Below are 21,375 nucleotides of genomic sequence, written 5' to 3' on the forward strand. Positions count from 1 at the left end.
TTTTTAAACGGCACGTTTCACAGGTATAATACAACAGATCTATATAATGACAAAGAGTCAACTATCAGCCATCTGATTCTTGGTTTAATCAAACATTCATTTAGAAGGATAATTAGTTGGAAAACATACATCTGCATGCCATGAACATAAAAGTGATAGAAGATGTGTCATAAACAGCTGATACTCTTGTCAAAGATGCATCATGTGGGAGAGCACTGGACTCAAAATAGAAGCATGCGGTGTAGAAAGAGATCTAAATGTGAAATTACTATAGGCAAGTTAAATGTAAAACAATATTACGTAGTCCCAGAAAAATCAACAAAGTCATTGATTCGACTTGCTGAGCCTGTTTGTCAGAGAGGAGCATTGATATTAAGAGCTGGAATAAACTCACCCCGTCAACAGCTCTCACAATGGCATTACCTTTCAGAGGAGAACCTTCATTAGGCCATTGCAAATGAAGTAAGACTGAAGGACATGTTCCCTGTAGTTTGGAGCTCAGAGGCTGTTTATCATGACACTACAGGAGTGATTGGGCAATCTGAGAGGAAGGGTGTGAAATAATTATGTCATCTGAGTTGGGCTTGGTAGGTCTAAAGTGACTGGGAACCCCGGCAGGCAGAAGAAAACGCTGTCCCAAAGAGTTCTTATTAAACCCATTGTTGAGGGAATGCTGCAAGAAGGGTCAAGCCCAAGGGTGGGCAATTATTTTGACTGGCGGGCCACATTTCTTATTTAATTTTTATGCGCGGGCCCACTAGGTATCATGTAAATTGAACAAAATAAATATTGAAATATTCAAATTTTTTGGCATTTTATTTCAACTTCAAAATCATTCATTATCATATAACTTTACTGACATTATTTTGTACGTAATCATCCCTACAAAATTAAACAAAAAGAAAAATAAGGAGCTTCTAAATCCAGGGTGGGCAATTATTTTGACTGGCGGGCCACATTTCTTATTTAACTTTTTTGCGCGGGCCAACTAGGTATTATGTAAATTGAACAAAACAAATATTGAAATATTCAAAATTTTTGGCATTTCATTTTAACTTCAAAATCATTCATTATCATATAACTTTACTGACATTATTTTGTACGTAATCATCCCTACAAAATTAAACAAAAAGAAAAATAAGGAGCTTCTAAATCCGGGGTGGGCAATTACTTTGACTGGTGGGCCACATTTCATATTTAACTTTTTTGCGCGGGCCAACTAGGTATTATGTAAATTGAACAAAACAAATATTGAAATATTAAAAATTTTGCGTCATTTCATTTTAACTTCAAAATCTTTCATTATCATATAACTGTACCGACATTATTTTGTATATAATCATCCATACAAAATTAAATAAAAAGAAAAAATAAGGAGCTTCTAAATCCGGGGTGGGCAATTATTTAGACTGGCGGGCTACATTTCTAAATTAATTTTTATGCAAGGGCTAACTAGGTATCACGTAAATTGAACAAAATAAAATATTTTTGGCATTTTATTTCAACTTTAAAATCATTCATTATCATATAACTGTACCGACATTATTTTGTATATAATCATCCATACATAATTAAACAAAAAGAAGAAAATAGGGTGCTTCTAAATTCAATATTGATTGAAAATACTTATACAAATATTCAAAGAAAATAGTTTGTCGGGCCGGATAAAAAAAAGCAAAACAGGCCATAAAATGCCCAGGTCTGGTTTAGCCGTAGGCTTAAATCTGCGGAGGGATACCCTCAGGGGGAGGAAACGTGAGGGAGTTCAACATTGTAGTACCAAGAAATACTGATAGTATTCCTGCGCGTCCCGTACATGGATGAGAAAACAGAGGAACGCGATGATGAAAGTGAAGTTTGTGTGTGTTGCCAGATAGCAGGTCATCTCCTGGCTATAACCCTCCTACGGGGCACCGGGCCAGCCTCCCTGGTCCTCCCACTATTTTTTCCGCCGACCGACAAGGCTTCACATTGTGCTCCGAGCGACGGCCAGCCGAGGTTGGGCAGCACTCCCCGGTCCTCCGGACTCGACGCTGCGACCACACAGCCGGAATTTCTCGAAACGTCGCTCTCTGGGTGACTTTATGGTGAGCCTTCCGGTCCGGTTCTCGGGGGGGGGCGAGGGGGGGTATGGCGTCCGGATGAGGTGAGTTGAGGCCGGTGATGCTGGAGCGATGACCTTCCGTCGTCACTGTCGATGCAGGATGCGATGACTTTTTATTTAGGTGATTTTTGCCTCCCTGGAAATTTGAGGACGATGTTATAAGCTCATGTGTTCAGCTCGACTTTTCAACGGATCTGTGTCTGTGTTTCACTCAACTCGGCGCGTAAAATGCACTTGAACATAACTCTAGCGTTGACCCCCAACAGAAAAATGCGAAGCTAGAGAGAAATTACTCTTGATTAATTCACATGCTGTGCTTTTACACGTTTACATTTCTCATTAACAGTAATGAGTTGCTTCAGGTATTGCATAACTAGTGATTCCACAACTGTGGTAATCATATTAGCACTTAGACAAACTTTTAGATTGTCCTTCATATGAAAACTTGTGACGGCAAGTCTTTCTCCACCTACCTGCGTTATGGGTGAGTAAAGGCACACTTCCGATTGTACCCTCATGATCATATAGTCATTATGATTTAATTTTCAACTACACAATACTCACATGTTAATCCTTGCCTTGACTTTGCATTTCTTTCTCTCGGTCAACCCATTAGACTGTGTGTGATAGAGAAAAGGAAGATTCTCGTGATTCTTCCTCCACGAGAAAGTGAAAGAGTTTTTATCGTATCCATATGAGTTACAATATCTGCTTAAGCATGAAAGCCTGTGTCAGAAGCCAGTCCATGGTAACCATGAAGGGAAATGTGATTGAAAGTACTCCAGTCAAGTGACCAAATGTATTGTTTTAGTTCATCTTTTGGATAGACAGACAGCTGTGTATCATAAATATATTTTCAAAAAATCTATACATGCCTGCTGATCTAGCAGTGTCGTCCCTCCATAGACTATGTATGCAGGACATAGTGCTCGCACGTTATGTGATATCAGAGGCAACAAACATGTCATAGTTTAGTTGAGCTGCGCTTTGCAATGACAGCAATTCCATTATAATATATTCCATTTCAAGATTTCACAAAATTAAAAGAGGAAGCAGGGGCAAATCTACTAAGAAACTATTTATCCAAATCTATATAGATGGATATGGGTGTTTCTTATTTATAGCAATTTTATATAATCAAAAAGCCTGGTTCCCCTTGAGACACATTATCAAATTAACACTAAAACATAAAATCCCATTTCGATGAAAGGCATCTTGACCAATCAATTCAGTGACAAATTGTGTCCCCTGTCTAGTGATACATACCAAACAAGGTATTGTGTACTGTAACACGACTGAACTACAGTGATATTCTAAACTATATTTCTCCAAATTACAAATAAATGCAAAAAGAAAATGCAGCCTTCAGTTGTTGCAAAAGCAGGCTTTGCTACTGTGTGTAATCATGATCTGATTACGGCCCTGCAGATTATCATGTTGTGGTACGGCTTAATGTATCACTGATGATCACTGACTGGATATTACTTTGCACTGCCATTGGATTGATCAGAATAAGCCATATTGTTTCCTGAAGGAAACAACCAATGGCAATATATGTAGCTGTCTCTTTGTCTGCCTGTCAATATTTGTGTGTGTGTGTGTGTGTGTGTGTGTATGTGTGTGTGTGTGTGTGCACGCGCGCGCACGCATCAGTGCATGCGCTTGCATGTGTGCTACATTCTATCAAGAAAAGTCCACTACAATGAACCTGAGCAGAGAGAACATTCTGAACGAGGGAATTTGTTTTTCAGTGATTCTATTGTTGCGTTGCATCCCTGAAACAAATTTTGTCTGTTTGAAATATGAAGGATCAGAAAATGTTATTAGGAAATTGGATACAAATTATAGAAAGTAGTGGTCAACCGGCTGGCAGCCAAATACATTGACACACATAAAAGAAACAAAGATCTTTGTAAAGACAGTAACACTTGTCAGACAAATGACCTATTTGTGGAGAAAAGCTGTGAAGAAGTTAATTAGATTTTAAAATTGGCTTCTGTGTGTGTAAGCATAAATTGTGGGCTTATTTATTCTTTGGTGTGAATTGTAAATTTCACAATAGCTGGTTGTCATTTATGACTTACTGAGTCTAGAGAGTATTTTTATTCAAGCATAAACTACCTGGGACTATGTCTGAGGTACAGTTAAATGTATTGGACTCAAACAACTCAGCAGAAAAACACCAAAACTCAATGTTGCTCCACATCCCTGGATATGTGAATACATGTTTGCTGATTACTAAATTCCAATATGGGATGGTTTTAAAATGTGTAATTTGTGATTTAACGTTAATTATATTTTCAATATTTTCAGGTTACAAATGGAGACGTTCAATCACAGAATCAACTCTTATTTAGAGTCATGGTTGGGTCCAAGAGGTAAGAATGGTTTAAATCTTAGAAAGCATTAAAAATGCATTTTAGGTGTATGGGTGGGTTTCTGCCTTCCTGTGACAAACCTGAGCTGTAAAAGTAAACACCCAATGTGGTCCGCTGCTTTTCACTTTTAAAGTGTCAAACATCAATTTCTACTTGAAGTAGTTTAGCATCTTTCTATCCTATCTATATTTCAGATCAGCGGGTGCGAGGATGGCTTCTGCTTGACAACTACTCACCAACCTTTGCACTAACAGTGATGTATCTTGTGATGGTATGGAAAGGGCCCATGTTCATGAGACACAGGAAGCAGTACTCCTGTAGGGGCCTCCTCGTCTTCTACAATCTTGGCCTGACGCTCTTGTCACTCTACATGTTTTATGAGGTAAGACTTTCAAGAAAAAAATGTGCTATAAGTTTAAAAAAGCTCCTGTGCATAAGCTGTATCCACTTACTGTAAATAATGGGACAGAACTTCCCAGGCCAATGAGTTGAACCAGTGATAAACTACCAACAATTATCTGTGTGCATTAAATGGACCAATAAGGGGGCTTCTAAGCTTGGCAAAAGTCAGATTGTTCATGAAAATGACCCAGCCTTGAACTTGACACTGTCAGGTGTAGGGGATTTATCTGTAAACGTTTTACAAGATAACCGTTGATCGTAAATAGGGATCATCAAAATTTAATACTGGTACTTGCTCTCTCCAACTCTAAAGCCTAAGATGTATAAGAATAAAGTAAAAAAAATATACCAAGAATAAAAGCTCATTGTAGTTTGGATGAATAGTAGTGCCGGATGAACGTATCCTATCATAATTGCTGTTCCAGCCCAGGAAATACAGATACAGATGAATATTGGATTTTGAATGTGTTTTTCTGTAGATAAAACAGAAGATAATAAGTGTGTCAATGTTAAAAGTGCCAAAAGGCAGATCTGAGACAACAAAGTTTAAATATTACACAAGATACCCATTTCAGTCCTTGACACACCCATATTCCTACTTTAATCAACCACTCTATGTCAACTCACAGCCACAGTACACCATACACTGATTTCTCCACTCAGCTGACGCACCTCACGAGAATGCACACTCACTTTAATGCATCATGCATTGTCTTCACTGCTCTACTGTATACCAGACCGCTGCCGACACACCCACTTCACCACTGAACACATTCACTTCGTTGATGAGCACACCCACTTTATTCAATAACGGACACTCCCACTTCACGACTGGGTACTCTTCACAAACCCACACACGGCTATGCACCACACACTCACTTTCCAGCCTCACTATTCACCCGTCTCACAACGGATACATTGGTTTCACAAAACCACAGACCACCTTCACACACTATCAACTCTACCTCACACATACTGATAGCACACACCTCATAAAACTGTAAACTCTCCTCAATTCCAAACATACTCATTCCACTATACCACAGATTCAGTTCAATACTTTCCTGCTCGCAATTTCAGTACTTGACTCTCCCATTTCACTAAATGTCAAACTGTCAAACAATTTTTTTTACCATGATTGGCTAGAAATGGGCACATAGCAAACATACACCGCCATTGAAAGATCTCATCAAAGACAATGCTTCCAGGGAGTTAGAGGGACTCTGCTCGATGTTGACAGGCTTGTTGTTTTAGCAATCAAACTCACTAAATGATTTCACAGACACCAGAGTAGCCTGCTATTGTTTGCTAGAAAACTGCTTTTTCATAAGCAGGTTACTGCATCACTGAAACGGATGCAAGTCAACCAATTTTGAGTCGAATTTGTATTTAGAAAGGAAGGTATGCTGCTGGAGTTGCTTCACGTATATATACCCCCCACAGTTTTGTTTGCATATGTACAACCAAAATATCTTTCCTCACCAAATAGCTGCCTTTATGTCTGCTTTGTACAAAGTCTTGCAGGATGGCTTTGTAATTTGTTAAACCCTGTATTTGATGTTAACTATTGTAAATTAAAGTGTGCGGCCTTTGTGTTCTCTTGAATTTCCCAGGCCACTTTTAAATCCTTATTTTCAATTAAGCACTCAATCAAAAGAGATTGGTATTTATTTTCCTATATTAAACAGGAGCATATGATGGCCGTTAAGGGCGAATCAATGTATATCAGATTGGAGTGAGGCTAATGTTTGCATGATAAAATACCTGATCATCTGAATACAAACAACATAATTCAGTTAATATTTCATGGCCCTTGACATTGTTATTGTGAAGTATTTCACAGTAGACAGCAACACACAAGGACAACTGATCTTTACATAGTTAGATGAATCAGCAATTAACAACAGCGGGTCATCTGAATATACAGATTTAGTCAGCATTTGAATGAAGCACATGAATTTACTTGGGAAGTGCCCTAGGAGGTAAATTGTAGAGGTTGTAACTCCTATGATATTAAGCTTTAAACTTGCACTTTATTTTTGAGAATATACGTCAACAGTTATAAAACATATTTATGTCATATTTATACAGTCTTGAGTTGTTTAATGAGAAGTGTAGATCTGGCATCATTACTGGAGACAGACCGATGGGAGGTGTAAAGGTCCAAACATCTTATCTTTCTTTTCCAATCAAACTGCCCAAATGTAACATACAAATAACTTATCTCACAAAGCTATAATCATATATGACATATGGTTGATATAACCATTAATGTATGTTTAAATATATTTCACCTGTTTGTAACAGGCCAAATCAGTAGCAGAAGAAATATCAGTTATCACACCCTGCACCATACAGATACTCATGTGTTTATATTTATTAATTTCCTTATATTACAACCTTTTTTTCAGTTTTTTATAGCAGGGTTAATTTATTCTGTGTGAGGGTCGATGAAAATGTGTTGTAATCTGTCATATTTATTTTGTCTCCTTCTTCAGCTTGTAACTGCTGTGTGGCATGGTGGTTACAGCTTGTACTGCCAGAACACTCACAGTGCAGAGGAAGTGGATAACAAGGTGAGTAAGTCTTACATTTTGAAACACATTTTATTTTTAGCGCTGCAGATTTAGTACCTATTTCCACTTTGTTTTAATTCATTGGGATTCAAATAATTTCATATTTGGTTTATTGTGGTCAAAAAAGAAATGAAGAGGTATAAACAATTTATGTAGGCCAGCAGCATATACAATACACACAAAATGTGTTTCATATTTTCCTACCTCCTGCTCTGAATTCTATGATCCAGTACCTGTAAATCCCTTCAGATAAGCTGCAGAGACAGAGAGTCAATTTAATCCGACTCATGTCACCATCAGTGTTCCTACTGAACTCTGCAGTGCGGCTGAAATTCTCACAGTGAAATGTGCAATGGCTTGCAGTTCTACAGTGATCAAATTGTCTGTTCAAATAGTGTGTCACTGCAACAGAGTTCAAATACAAAGATGTTCTGATTGCAAAGAAAACTACAGAATTCTGACATTTGTATTGCAATTCCTTTTACAGGTGATAAATGTCCTGTGGTGGTACTACTTCTCCAAGCTGATTGAGTTCATGGACACGGTTTTCTTCATTCTTCGAAAAAACAATCACCAGATCACATTTCTTCACATTTACCACCACGCAAGCATGCTCAATATCTGGTGGTTTGTTATGAACTGGATACCCTGCGGCCATTGTAAGTGTTTTAATGTTACTTCACCCTGCTGTGGCCTATTGCTCGCCAGTAACCATGCTTACTCTTAGGCTCTGGTGCGAACAAATAAATAACAAATAATTCAAAGTGCTGTAATCTTTTATCTCAGAAAATGCAGTACTTTATTCAGGCTGTTGCATTTCCTTTGTATTACATGACTTGGACTAAAGGGCTCTGAGGATTTTTGCACATTTATTTGTTGATGTTACATGAAACACCTTCTTACAATATATTTGACTATTTCTGTCACTTGGAACACACTAACTGTTAACTTTGCTGTCTACCTCTTCTGTGTCTTGCCAGCATACTTTGGTGCTTGTCTTAACAGCCTCGTCCATGTCGTCATGTATTCCTACTATGGCCTGTCAGCAATCCCCGCCATACGGCCATATCTTTGGTGGAAGAAATACATCACACAGTTACAGCTGGTGTGTCCCTCCTGGATTTGTTTTTCTAATTTTTACTTGCTATCCTCCACTATCTATATATCTTTTTTGTTGCGATTACCATTATAAGTTTCTATATGTTACTATTTACATGTTGCAGTGTGCCTGTAATACAGTCCAGGTGACTGAAGGAGAGATGTTTTCAGTGTCCATTTGAGATATTTTAAGATCGGGATCAATATTAGCTTTCTAGACAAGCTCAGTCACCTAGTAACTCTGGTGTGTGTCGTATGTGTGTCATATTTCCTCCACAGATTCAGTTCGTCCTAACTGTATTGCAGACAATGTGTGCAGTCATCTGGCCATGTGGCATACCCATGGGATGGCTGTACTTCCAAATTACTTACATGGTCACACTTATTATCTTTTTCTCCAACTTTTACATTCAGGTAAGTTGTCCTAGAAGTTTTCCACTAACGATTCAATACTTTTTTTTGTTGCCAAGGGAACACTGACTCTAGCCAGTAATTGTTTAAAATTATAGTAATTTGTTGGCCTGCAGATACGATGCGCTGTTCCTAAATATCATAGGATGAATATGTTTTTATTTATTGCACCATAACAATAACTATTATTAACTATACATAACTTTGAAGAAGCATTTGTGCAAATATTTACTGCTACATGAAAGACATGAAAAATGTAAAAAGATTACACGTTATGGATAATTTAAGTGTGTGCACAGGTATATACATTTTACATTTTTAATTGAGAATGTCTTTAAAGTTGATAATTTATTTGTGATCGTTATTAATTTGTTTGTGGGGAAAAAACATTTTCTCCTTTCTAGACATATAAGAAGCAGACTGTTTCCAGAAAGCAGGATCATCAAAATGGATCTTCTGTATCAACAAATGGACATCTAAATGGAATGCCATCTCAGGAACACACACTGCACAATAAAGTTAGGGTAGATTGACATTTGAAGACCCTGTGTCCCCAAATTCTTACTAGCGAGTTAGCTAATGCTGCTACATGTATATCTTCTCATCCAGCCATAGTCGCATTCATGCAGACTCTCCATGTTTTCTCATACAGTGGATTTGAATTAGATGAATAGCTGAATGGAGAATACTTATTGTATTGTAAGAACAACTGCACAACAGTAGCTTCACATCAAGAAAATAATGTCTAGTAAGCTGATACATTTTGTTTTTCGCAAACAAATTCACTGCAACAGATTCAGTAGTTTGTTCCACACAAAAATACCAAAGATGGACAGGAAGTATGAATGGGTGTAGACAGGTCACAATTTCATCAAACATGATGTTTAAAGGTGCATTTTATAGAACACGGCCCTAACGATTGTCCCTGATTATCTGAATTATGCATTAATTCCACCTTTTGCTGTCCTCGTTTTCACTGAAAGGCTTACAAAGGCAGACATGTTTGCCGTATACTAGCATAGAGGGTTGTTAAATTGGGAATACTGAGCCATCTTAAAAGCATAACCAAAGCTTATTTAGGATTCATATTTAACCTAAATAAAAATAAGAATAGCAATACAAATTGCTAAGACAAGACTTTTCCAAGAGCACAAATTAAACCCAAATCTTAACCGTGTCAAAACATTGCTTAACCATATCAACTAAAGGGTCAAGATAAACCACTTTTGGTATTGCTCCCAGTAAATGCTGCTATGCTATGACTCAGCTCTAAATACTCCAGTTTGCACTATCCAATAAATTGACACAATTTATTCAAGCTGATAGAAACAGGCATTGACAGTTTCATCATCATTGTTGTCTCTGAATGTGTAAAATGAAGTGAACAGGAATAAGATACAATAAGATTATATTTAATCAGTCTCACAACAGGGAAATTCAAAAATGTCATCGCTTTGAACCTGTTGCTCCTTAAAGCTCACAGTGACGATCCAACATATGCCATGGTATTTTTGGTTTTCTCCTCTTAACACAAATTCCCCCAAATAATTTCAGTTGTTGGTACAGATTGAGTTATAGTTTATTGGTTATAGGTAAATCCTTTCGTTATTGGACTTTTGTGGGGGGATTAGGTTAGTTCCCAATAGAAATTACGTGAAATTTATTCTTAAGCAGACAGATATTTTCACTAGCATGGAATATCGTTGATGGTCAACTTCTGAAGGAATGGATGCTGTGTTTGGGAGTGTTTTATCAAATACTATTATCGTTTATGTTTCTGATCTATATCAATGTTGTGCCTTCTGGATCAGTATTTTGTTTTTTATTTTATTATTATTATAGTAGCATATGTCACCTTATAACATGCTACCACAAGATGGCTCATTGATCCCCTAGAGACTCATATCTGTTAGAGGTCTTGCTCAGTTTCAGTACCTGGCTCGCAATGTTTCTGGTCTTGGGTGAAATTCACCACTCACTCAGTGTCATCCAGGATTGGCTCCAGCGCTCCCAGGATTAGTAGTTTGGGTTAATAAAATAATTACTTCGATCCCGAAAATTTCAAACGCGGACACATAATAGAATATTTGCTTTTTTGAAACCAGGGAACTTGATTCTACTGTTTTATAACTGATTGAAATTGATATGAGGAATCAGCACCAAGTTCCACTTCATCATAATTGTGTTTTTGAATAATAATGATAATTTTTAAGGAATAAATTCTCTGTTGGAAATAGAATCTTGATTCAAATCAATAATTGTGAAAACAACCTTGAGGATTTCAGCTAGGGCTCAAAGACAGTATCGAATACAAACCATCTAGGATACATTTACTTATAATTTGTTTTACATATGAATACCCTGGACACGGCGAACATGTAGTTTTCTCTATTATTTATATTTTTATCTATTTAGTCCTTTTAGTCCTTTAGTTAAGTTTCAAGTTACTGATTAAGTTCCCAAAATACTGTACACCACGTTTCTGTTTAATATTGTTCAAAGTGCTTTAAGAAGGCAGAAAATAAATGACAAGTTTCAACGTTATTGGTTGTAGAATTATATCAACTTTTGTTGCAATGACAAGTCATGCATCTTTTTTCAATCCAACTTTCATTTGAGGGATGTTACTTTACTGCAGCATAATTGAAACTATGCTATGTGAATGACAACACAATAAAAAAGTGTATGGAGAAAAATATTTAATCTTCCTCTTAATTTTTGATCCAGAACAAATAACCATATCCCTTTTGTTATTGTACTATTGTTTGTATTGTTGTATTGTCTTAAAAATTGGACTGGGGATAGAGAGGAAATAAGATGCTTCTCAAATGAAAAATAAATCAAGGTCCAAGATTACTGCTTATCTTCATTTATGACAGCTAACTTAACAAGAAAAGAAAAATTGGTTGTACACCCTAAGAATTAAAACAATAAAAATGAAACCTGACAAGAAAATTATTCTACAATAGATCCTCAAATGGTCAAAAATAGTAAATTAAATTCCCCAAATAAGACCAGAACGTTTTTGAAGAGGTTGAGAAAATGACTAAGAGACGAGAAGCTAATCTTTTTTAACAAAGACATTTTTTTTTGAAAATGACAAAAAGTTCACTAGTAATTCCTGAAGAAGTTGATGTAAAACTTCTTCCTGAAAGTTCAAATAATTTCATTTTCATTCAATTTATATACACCTCTCATCCCAGTCTGTCATCATCCACCAATCGTCTACTAACAGACTGAATATGTGTCTCATCAGGTATTTTGTCTTAATAATACCATTGATTCTTCAATGGTAAGTGTTTGGTGGCAGAAGTTGAAGGAATTATATATATTAACCTTTTTCTTGTAAAATATGTTTTCGTCAGACTATTATGTCCTTGCATTATGTAGAAAGCGTGACTTCATGAAGATGCTTTGTTCCAAAGTTGAAGAAATTCCTTTTATGCAGGCTGATTTGTTTATATTAATAGTGCGGTGTAAACCGGTGACACCACTTTTGAAAAGAAAAAAAATGACAAAACCATCATTGAAAATAATTTACATGTAAAACAGATTGCGCTGCAACCAGTTGAAAGCACCAGACCGTTTGTAGAGTTACGACACAGAGCTTGTAAGGAAAACAACAACCTACTTAAAACATAGCTGGCCCTCTATCATGCCATCATACCTGTGATACATTCAATGTCGGGATCTATTGCCAAAGGCAACAAATGCATTAGAGAAATGAAAAAAATGTGGAAAATATGATTAATCTCTTCACAAATAGTTAACTTAAAATATCAGGGAATCCTTAGTAAAAAAAAAAAAAAAGGAATGAACAGGAGACTTGGAAATTTTGCAAGAAATAATCATTATTTTCATGAAACTGCTTAAAAAAACTCCAGGAATGAATTAGACATTACATAAGAATAATAAGGAAATTATCAAAAAATGAAGAAGTCCACTCAGTGACAATGTATCAGAAGTCTCATGAAATGCTTGGCCTTGAAAAATAATTTAAATACAAGTGGGATTAAACAACTTATTATTCTGAGAACATTTACTTTGGTTGTGTGGCTTACAGTTTGATTTGCATACCTTAGGGGTTGAAATTGAATATATCAATAACCATAGGCCTGCTCTGAATATTTATAGGAATTTGTTTCATCATTTTAATCATAAGTGGCTTCATCGAGGCAAACTGTCAACATGTTCACCTGAACTGCTGTATGGCCGCTGCATCGGGACCACTAACACCTACAGCTGGGGTCCGGCGCCCTGCACACTGGAATGCTGTGTGAGGCACACAGAGCGCACATTTGCAAGACAGAGCAACTGTTGGTGAGCATTGCTGGTTAGTCTGCATGCCAGCCAGCGTGCAAACTAAGGCTCACTTACTGTCTGACAGAGAGCACGAATGCCCCCCCCACTCTGCAAATGATAGAGATTCGACAGGACAATGCTCCACTGACTTTTTGAGAGCATCAGCATTTCAAAATGTGCTTGACTACTAATCATTGATAAGTGCCACTACTGGTGGTGATATTGTGGTTAGAAGACAGCCACTCAAGATCTACAAAAACAGAAAACATTTTTGGGGAATTAAAAAGGTAACATTGCTGAGAGAAGTCAATGAGATTCATTGTGATCTAAATAAAGATCCACATTATTTTACAATAATGGATGGAAGAAAACCATGCTGTTTTTCTTTCAAAGGCTACAAATCCAATCCAATCATGCTCTGATAAACATTCAAGTATGTAAAGATGACAAATCAACTCCTTCTTTAAGTAAGCATATTATTTAACATCCATAACATCTTAATTTAACTCTTCAATTTTACATAAATATTTTGTCATACTAAAGGTGGGATAGTTACGCTCCAGTTTACCTCATCATCCCTCTTTATCCTCTTGTGGCAGGCTGGTTTCCCTAGTTTGAACAAAAATTTGTGATGACCTGCAAAGTAGTGACATCTGCTCGGAAACTATTTTTAAAATTCTGTCTTGAAACAGTAACAAAACGTTCTCATTGCAGCCATACTGACATCAACAGGCCACAAATTACTGTGCCATAATCCAATACAACTTTCAATTTTTCTTTCTACAAATCCTGGTTTATCTCTCTGTGCTCCGTTCCCAGAAAATAGGGGATTATTCCCTCATGCCGCTCAGATCTAGGAGTCAAATCAACTCTGAAATGCCTTTTCACTGATGTTTTGTAATATCAACTGCTTTGTGAATCCTAAATAAAGAGGAAATGTCTTCCAACTTTTAGAGGAAATAACAGTCTACACGACTGCACTTCAGGTAACTTTGGTTAATATGTCTGTTGTCTTTACACAAGCCAATAAACATGACCAAAAGCATGTCTGTGCATCGCTTGATACATCACATGCTTGGATAAGTCCACCACAAACAGACAATTCAAATCAGTAAAACCAGGATAGCAAATTCATGTTATTATGGTTTATTTGAGGTGGAGGTGTACCATAAAAAGAACCAGCATGAACATTCATTGACGGGGACAGCGGGACAGGTCACTAATTATTTTAGTCCATAGCATATCATTTCTGAGATCAGAAAAATTATTAGTGTTCTATCATTTACACCAGAAATATTGACATGCTAAATGTATACACTGACTGCTGAACCCATTTGCAGCACAAATCAAATAAGCTGATGAACGTTTTGTTAAACTGGTGATAAAATGGTCCTCCATGGGGTGATGGCAGTTAGTTATAGTGGCTGTTCTGAGAAAGCTGTGTAACTCTTCACGCGTGCAAAGAAGAAAGGTGTGTACATCCTGTCCAGGTCAAATGCCGTGACGACAGTTTCTCCAGTGAGCCTGCAAAAGAAGTGACAGCTTAACCTTTGAAAGGTGATCCATTCATGTAGTCTTCTCCACTTCCACATGAAATACAGTATGTCCCTTACTTGTAAGTGATGTGGCAAGAGTGGTGGATCCACACCAGCTTACTCTGACGCCCTCCAGAGGATAGCTGCAGTCCCACATGGAAACGGTGCTCAACCTCAGGAGCTGGGTTCCGCCTGCAGAACCGATTCCTATGAAACTCAGCCGCTTTCTAGAAACAGGAGTTTCAAGGCTGAGTTATAACGTGGATGAATAACATGTTACTACTGTCACTTTTCAACATATTCAGGCTATTGCCACTCATGGTACGATAGCTTTATCTATGTGGCCTTTGTGCCAAAGGCCTTAAGTAGGAAGAAAATAAACTACCGGTACGCAAAATAATTTCAGTTTGGGTTCTTCATTATCAAATTGAAGAAAGCATATAATTTAGAATGTGAGTCAGAAAATGCTGCAGTTGACTGCGGAATGGAATAAAATCAGAATGAAACTGATATTGATAAGAAAAAGTTTAATTCACAGTTTACATAGGAGCCAGAATCCATTGTGAGGAAAAAATAAGAGAAATTAAGCAAAGTCAAAGTCAGCTTTATTTTTGCTTTCTCCACATGTACTGGACATGCAGAGGAAACAAAGAGACATTTCTCACAATCTCACGGTAAGTACAGTGCATGCAGATACAGTCTGATATTTGACGGCATGAGAGTAGCAGCGGAATTTTTTTTTCAAAGTTAAATTAAAAATTACATTAAAAATAAGATACATTGCTTTTTATGAAATCATCTGTATTTCAGTAGTTACTGTAAGTATGGGGTACTTGTATTTAAACTCTTTTTGAAAAAAAAAAAAACATTTAAAACATTATTCATGAATATCTTCTTTTGACAAAAGAAGCTAGTGGGTTAATAGTTAAGTGTGTACCAAGCGAACAGCTTTTATCAAAATTCTGCAAATAATTTAGATAAGAAAAAGGCAGACGAAATGTCTGCCTTTGCCTCGAAATGTCCACCAACCCGTTTATCCACAAACCCCTAACTTACTCACCTCTTCCTTCTTCTTGCAGACAACAGCAAAAACTTTGGTTTGATTGTCTGTCTCCTGTGACAAACGGAAATGACCGAACATGACGGAATCCATCCTGAAATGTGGGACAAATCAAACAAAAGAAAAAGGGTTGGGACACTTATTGAGATTTATGATGGCAGCTGGGTGATTAGAGAAGGTAAAGGGAGTACCTGGTGTTCCTTGTACGCAAGCGAGGGACGACAGACAGCGGGTCCTCGGGGGTGGTCAGCATTAGCACATGGCCATCAGGGAAGAATCGCAGGTATCTGAGGTGAGTGTCACACATTTCAGATTTGAGTTCAACCAACATTAACAATGGAATGGAAGTGGAGGAAACCCCTATCTACCTGTAGTACTCAACGTGATGCCAAGCCCTGTAAAATCCATCAAGGGATTCCTCTCCCTGACGGATGTATGATGTCTTGCTGATATAGACACCTGTTCAAATAAAATGAAAATCTGTTGAAGCTTTAACAGATTTCACACAGAGGACTAAATAAAAATAATATTAAAGTGACACTTGTGGCATGGACCAGAAGAAAGTATTGTGAAACCTTATACTGTATACGCAGTTGTGGAATAATTTTAGACTGAAACCTGATGTTTTCTGCAAACACATCTTATTGAGTTTGTATTTTATATCAAAAAGCATATATTTTAGCAATGTAATGTAGGATGGCATAATGAAAAGTTGGATTGATTGATGGACTTTAGTTGAAACCAGAAATTCCATGCAATTTATTACAGCAATTTCAGCTCAAAACAAAACAGAAAACAATACACCAGTCGGATTATCATCTTGCCCAGTAGTTGGTGGGAAATAGAAAACATCACCTCTAACAAACAAACGGTGAACTACATAACCAGTATTTGCAATAATTTAAATGCATCTATACCATCAAAACGAACACGTGGCCTCTGCAGAAACATCTCCCTCCAGGATATGAAGGGTGCAAGTTTGGTACAGTTCAGCCCCCAGACTCTAAAGCAAGCTAGACGCCAAATCTCAGGGTCCCTGGACAGAAGTTTTGAGAGACAAAAAAAGGAATAAGTGATCCCAAAAGTTTCTTTATGTAAGACAGACTCATTATAACAATAGAATTATAAATTAAAATGGTTCTTTACATCTTCCTTGCAGTGAAAAAAAGTAGAATTATTTTATCTGCCTACTATATGACTGTCTGTTATCACATATTCAAGTTTTTGATGTTGGGTATTTAATAATCAGAAAAAAATCTACGTTAAAAACTGAGAATATACATTTAGTCATTCTTTAAAGTTGCATATTGTCAATTACTGGTGTGAAAAAATTAGGGAAAAACACCATGCGCTGACCTTGCACAGATGTAAAACCCACGGCAAACCAAAGACAGTTGCTCAAGGGCACGCATGTCAAGATCACTTGACACAACCCAGCGAAAGATGTACATCAGGACCTCCCGTGGCAGAGCTGCAGCCGAATTTGAAAGAGGAAATGAAACATGAGCAAAAAACAAGGTCAAACAGAGCAACTTGTGAGACCATAAACCCCAAATAATTATACATACCTGAGATATGCATCTGAGTCTTTTCCAACTCGGGAGTGCAGATCTTTGGAAAAGAGTCCAGGGTGAGTTGTTGCTCGAAGTACGCAACTAGATCCTCAATGTCCCCTTCAACATCTCTCACTTCCCCACTACAATGAAAACAGAGTTGTCACGTTCTCTACAGTATTTACTCTATCAAAATTGATTGTATGACATCATAAACTTAGCTACCACTAAACCATAATGTAACTTTCAAAGCCTCTTATTATTAACATGGTGGACATTCACACATTTTCAGCCTGAAATGAATGCTTCCAACAATGAAGCATGATGTGAATGTGATGTTCCTGCCTGCAGCACAAGAACAAACAAACCAATTCTATATTGAGCAAATGGGTAAGAGTTGCATTGAAATTTATGAAATTTGAAATACTGCAGTTTACTTTTAAAATGACCCAAAAGATAATGCTGACCCAAGCTGAGCCAATGTGTAAAAGATCTAAAGCACTTGGAAATGTTGCAGACTACAGTAATCAGAAATAAAGCTCACTAGTTTCCGTCAACTCGATCAGCATCAGGACGGCTGTAGTTGATTTTAGACTCAATGTCAGGCACAAGCTGCATAGCCAGCCGATAGAACTTGATTGCTGCAGATAAAGACATAATTTTATACATTAGAAAACAACCTTCTCTACTACTGCAATGCAATATTTCCTGTTGCAACATGCAGTATAAATGACTTCATACTGATGGAACAATGTGTTTCATTTGAAAATGGAATAATTCACACTTTGGCTCTTGATACCTTTGAATTGTTGGATATGAAGAACCAAATCTAGGGAGAATTTTGTTCGGGGGCATGTCCCTACCTCCACTCCAATACAATTGTGATTAGAAAGCCAAGCTCTTTTATGACATCTGGATATTCTGGTTATACAAGATAAACAACAGATATGGTCGGAAAGTGTTGGGACTATTTTCTCTCCTTAACTACACACCTAACTTTCTACATGTAACATGTACTGAGTTGTGTGGACTCACTACATCTAAAACTGTGCCCAGTTCAAAGCATATCCTGTGAATTGAAGTTTGCAAACTTTGGAATAAAATTCTAAGATTTACAAAAGAAGGTTGACTGTATGTCCTGGTCACATACCTTCATAAACAGCTCCACTCTGCTCTTCCTGGACAGCTCTCAAAAACAGCTCTGTGGCCTAAGGGAAGATTCCTCTTGTCAGTTGGTCAACATTCCTTACCTTTCACACCCAAGGCCCTTTATAATTGTTTGAAAATGAAATACATACTCTTTCCTCCCGAGCTATTTCTTGTGTCCTCTTCAGACTTATACCTTGTTGCAATCGGTTATTGGTTCCATCAGTGCCGGAATCTGGTTTGAGTTCAGACATCCACTGAGCTCTGAACGCTTTGAGCTCTTGCTGCATTTGGAGAAATAAACAGTTACTTTGTGCAACAAAGACATTTCTGTTAGTTTTAAATAATGGGCAAAAAAGTGATGTAATTTTCCCGTTTTTTCCCCAAACAGAATCTCAAAAGTCACTTAAATAAAAAGTGAACCCCGTAGGTGATTTTATGTTAGCTTAGGATGTGTTTGGAATACACCTTAATTGAAACAGCAATTGATAAAACATGTCAGTCACACTGGTATTTAGAATTATCTAAAAGTAAAGCCTCAATTTTAAGGATGAAAAGTATGTAATGGTACTGAGTCTGTCAACAGTGATTAGTAATCTGCATGACCAAATGAAGATGGACAAAAGTCCATGGAATAGTCCTTTTGGATTTAAAGACAGAAAAAAAACTGTGAGCAACTGACTATCTAAATAAATATCTAGAGTCAGCATAAGGAACAGATTTTAAAATATGAATTGTTGTTTATTCCAGATTAGATTTCAAACCTCAAGATTTGGGTCATCCGACCCTTCATCTTCCTCCACTGTACCTCCAATATCTGCATTCTCTTCAGCCTGGAAAGAGATATCATATTTTACTTAGTGCCAGAACATTAAACAGCAATCATATTCATGACCGACAAACAACCAAATGCTGATGGTCAGGCAAGGTAAGACAGCCACCGCCTGACACATTAATCAGTGCTTAGTCATTCTTTAGTCGATTACGCCATGGATAGTTATTTTAAAAAGTATTTAAGACTAAATAGCTGACATTTTCAACCCCTGCTGGCCATGTGTGCACCTGTTGCGACACGTAAAATGAAAATTGCGTAATACGTAAATAGACACTTCACCTGGTCTACACTTAAAAAACTTAGTAACCCAGTCAATTTTAAGAAATATTAAGTTTATGGATTGATAATATGCCTTCTCTTCAGCAATAATGACAAACAGATCTGTTATTGTTTGCAAAGTCCCCTCAAGTCTAAATAGCATTTTTCTTGTTTTCTTGTATTACACTCTGGTTGTACTTTCTTTCCCCCTAAAATGCAGATCCCTCACAATGTTAAACCACCATCACTACAGTATTTTTATAGTATATGCCTTTAAGCACTCGTGTTGAAACCGTTGAGACAGTAAAAAGTCAATTAACATTGCCAGAATTACGCATTGTTCTACTGTGTTGTCATGTCGGTTTTACTGAAAGTTAAAGGGAATCGTAGTCATGTTTGCAAAATAAATACGTGTAGTCTTTCGCTGCACAGTGAAGCCGTCACCTGTTGAGGCACCGGGGCTTGTAATTCATCCTCTGCCTGTCAGTGACGAATTTAGCCCTTAAGTTATTTCAAATAGACAACGAGTAATCCTTTGGGCAGCATGGAAAACTTACACGTATACAGTTATCACATTCAATCGCAAGGGAAATGTTTCAGTGTTTGGTAAATAAGCCTGAAGACACGTAGAACAGAGCGGCGAGGGCCAGGTGAACCAAACATGAGACGTAAGCTAAGTTAGATAGCAAGCTAGCCAGCTAGCTAGCTGGCATGTTTCCGGCCAAAAGCAAAGCAACCCACCATGGCAGCCTCAGTTTGGCTGAGAAGTCGTCTTGCTATTTTCACCAGCGGTTAATAATAAGATCTACAGTTCACGGTCGGAGAAACGGACCACACAACGAACATATTTACGAGCACGCAGGAATGCAGCCATTTCGCTGATCAGCTCGTCACTCTGACGACTCAAGTAAGGAAGTGAACCTGTCTTGGCCACCGCTCCCCGCCTGCCTCTCCGTGGCCACTACGTTCATTTCTCTGTCCTAAGTTCCCAACAAAACTAAGTTTAAGCGATGATTAAGTGCAGACATTTCATATTTCAATATTTCTCTTTCATTTAAAAGTAAAAAATCTGCGGCTGCAATTTTTATTATTCAATATATATTGTAAAGGCAAGTCGAGTGGACGCCTGCTTATTATGTAACATTATGTAAGGTCAAAACAACCTGGCTGTGTGTGACAAAGGCTGGGATATGTAGTTTTCATACCCTCGCCTTCTTGAAATAATAGCAAACTCATGTTTTCAAGTTGTTACCAAAACTAAACAACTGAGCAATATGTTGAATAAGGAGTTGATTTTGGCAAAAAATTCATGTTAAAAAATGGTGTCCGTCTCAGAAGTATTTTAAGAGGGTAATGATATTCTAACAACATATTTAGGTAATTGCATATATTGTTGTCATTTCAATGCAAATAAAATGTTTCATTAGGTCCATTTATTTTACTGTAATTTAAAGACTCACCTGCCTCATTGTCATGGCCATAACATGTTTTTTTTTTACGTAAAAAGTATTACTTTGATGAAAAATTACCAAGATTCTTGACAAATTGTTCAAATATTGATTAGAAATAAACGTTAACACAATTCATAGGACACATGGCTATATATTTTGTTTCGGTGTGTCCGGCCAATTTTGAGAGAATTTGCTCATTGTTTTTCCATGATTAATGTACATAGGAAAGATCAATGCAGCCTCTCTGCGGCATGGGCCAGTGTCTC

General features: G+C 37.2%; 2 protein-coding genes across 2 annotated transcripts; one reads left to right on the forward strand and one right to left on the reverse strand.

Annotated features, from left to right (window-relative positions):
- The first annotated feature begins 1,828 nt into the window (after window positions 1-1,828).
- elovl5 (ELOVL fatty acid elongase 5) lies at window positions 1,829-11,832 on the forward strand. The gene is made up of 8 exons (XM_086168715.1): window positions 1,829-2,087; window positions 4,418-4,482; window positions 4,677-4,864; window positions 7,383-7,460; window positions 7,948-8,119; window positions 8,441-8,565; window positions 8,838-8,972; window positions 9,374-11,832. Exons 2-8 carry the CDS (start codon window positions 4,425-4,427, stop codon window positions 9,500-9,502), a joined length of 885 nt encoding a protein of 294 aa, XP_086024841.1. The 5' UTR covers window positions 1,829-2,087; window positions 4,418-4,424; the 3' UTR covers window positions 9,503-11,832.
- Window positions 11,833-14,401: 2,569 nt separating this feature from the next.
- Window positions 14,402-20,566, reverse strand: fbxo9 (F-box protein 9). The gene is made up of 13 exons (XM_086168704.1): window positions 20,400-20,566; window positions 19,330-19,398; window positions 18,718-18,849; window positions 18,570-18,627; window positions 17,964-18,060; window positions 17,435-17,562; window positions 17,223-17,337; window positions 16,784-16,902; window positions 16,235-16,325; window positions 16,058-16,153; window positions 15,867-15,960; window positions 14,885-15,033; window positions 14,402-14,795 (listed from the first exon to the last, which is right to left on the reverse strand). Exons 1-13 carry the CDS (start codon window positions 20,400-20,402, stop codon window positions 14,687-14,689), a joined length of 1,260 nt encoding a protein of 419 aa, XP_086024830.1. The 5' UTR covers window positions 20,403-20,566; the 3' UTR covers window positions 14,402-14,686.
- Window positions 20,567-21,375: the final 809 nt, after the last annotated feature.

Source organism: Fistularia commersonii, chromosome 2 (assembly GCF_037954325.1).
Source record: "Fistularia commersonii isolate RoL2024-O1a breed Wild chromosome 2, RoL_Fcom_v1.0, whole genome shotgun sequence".
NCBI classification, from domain to species: domain Eukaryota; kingdom Metazoa; phylum Chordata; class Actinopteri; order Syngnathiformes; family Fistulariidae; genus Fistularia; species Fistularia commersonii.

Bases quoted from the DNA above. Each gene is read 5' to 3' on its own strand.
- elovl5 (XM_086168715.1), top strand. From the start codon at position 4,425: ATGGAGACGTTCAATCACAGAATCAACTCTTATTTAGAGTCATGGTTG. The intron at 4,483-4,676 runs GTAAGAATGGTT...TCTATATTTCAG, and splicing joins GTCATGGTTGGGTCCAAGAG to ATCAGCGGGTGCGAGGATGG. The intron at 4,865-7,382 runs GTAAGACTTTCA...CTCCTTCTTCAG, and splicing joins CACTCTACATGTTTTATGAG to CTTGTAACTGCTGTGTGGCA.
- fbxo9 (XM_086168704.1), bottom strand. The intron at 16,326-16,783 runs GTATAGATGCAT...TTATTTGAACAG, and splicing joins GCCACGTGTTCGTTTTGATG to GTGTCTATATCAGCAAGACA. The intron at 16,154-16,234 runs GTAGATAGGGGT...CACTCACCTCAG, and splicing joins CATCACGTTGAGTACTACAG to ATACCTGCGATTCTTCCCTG.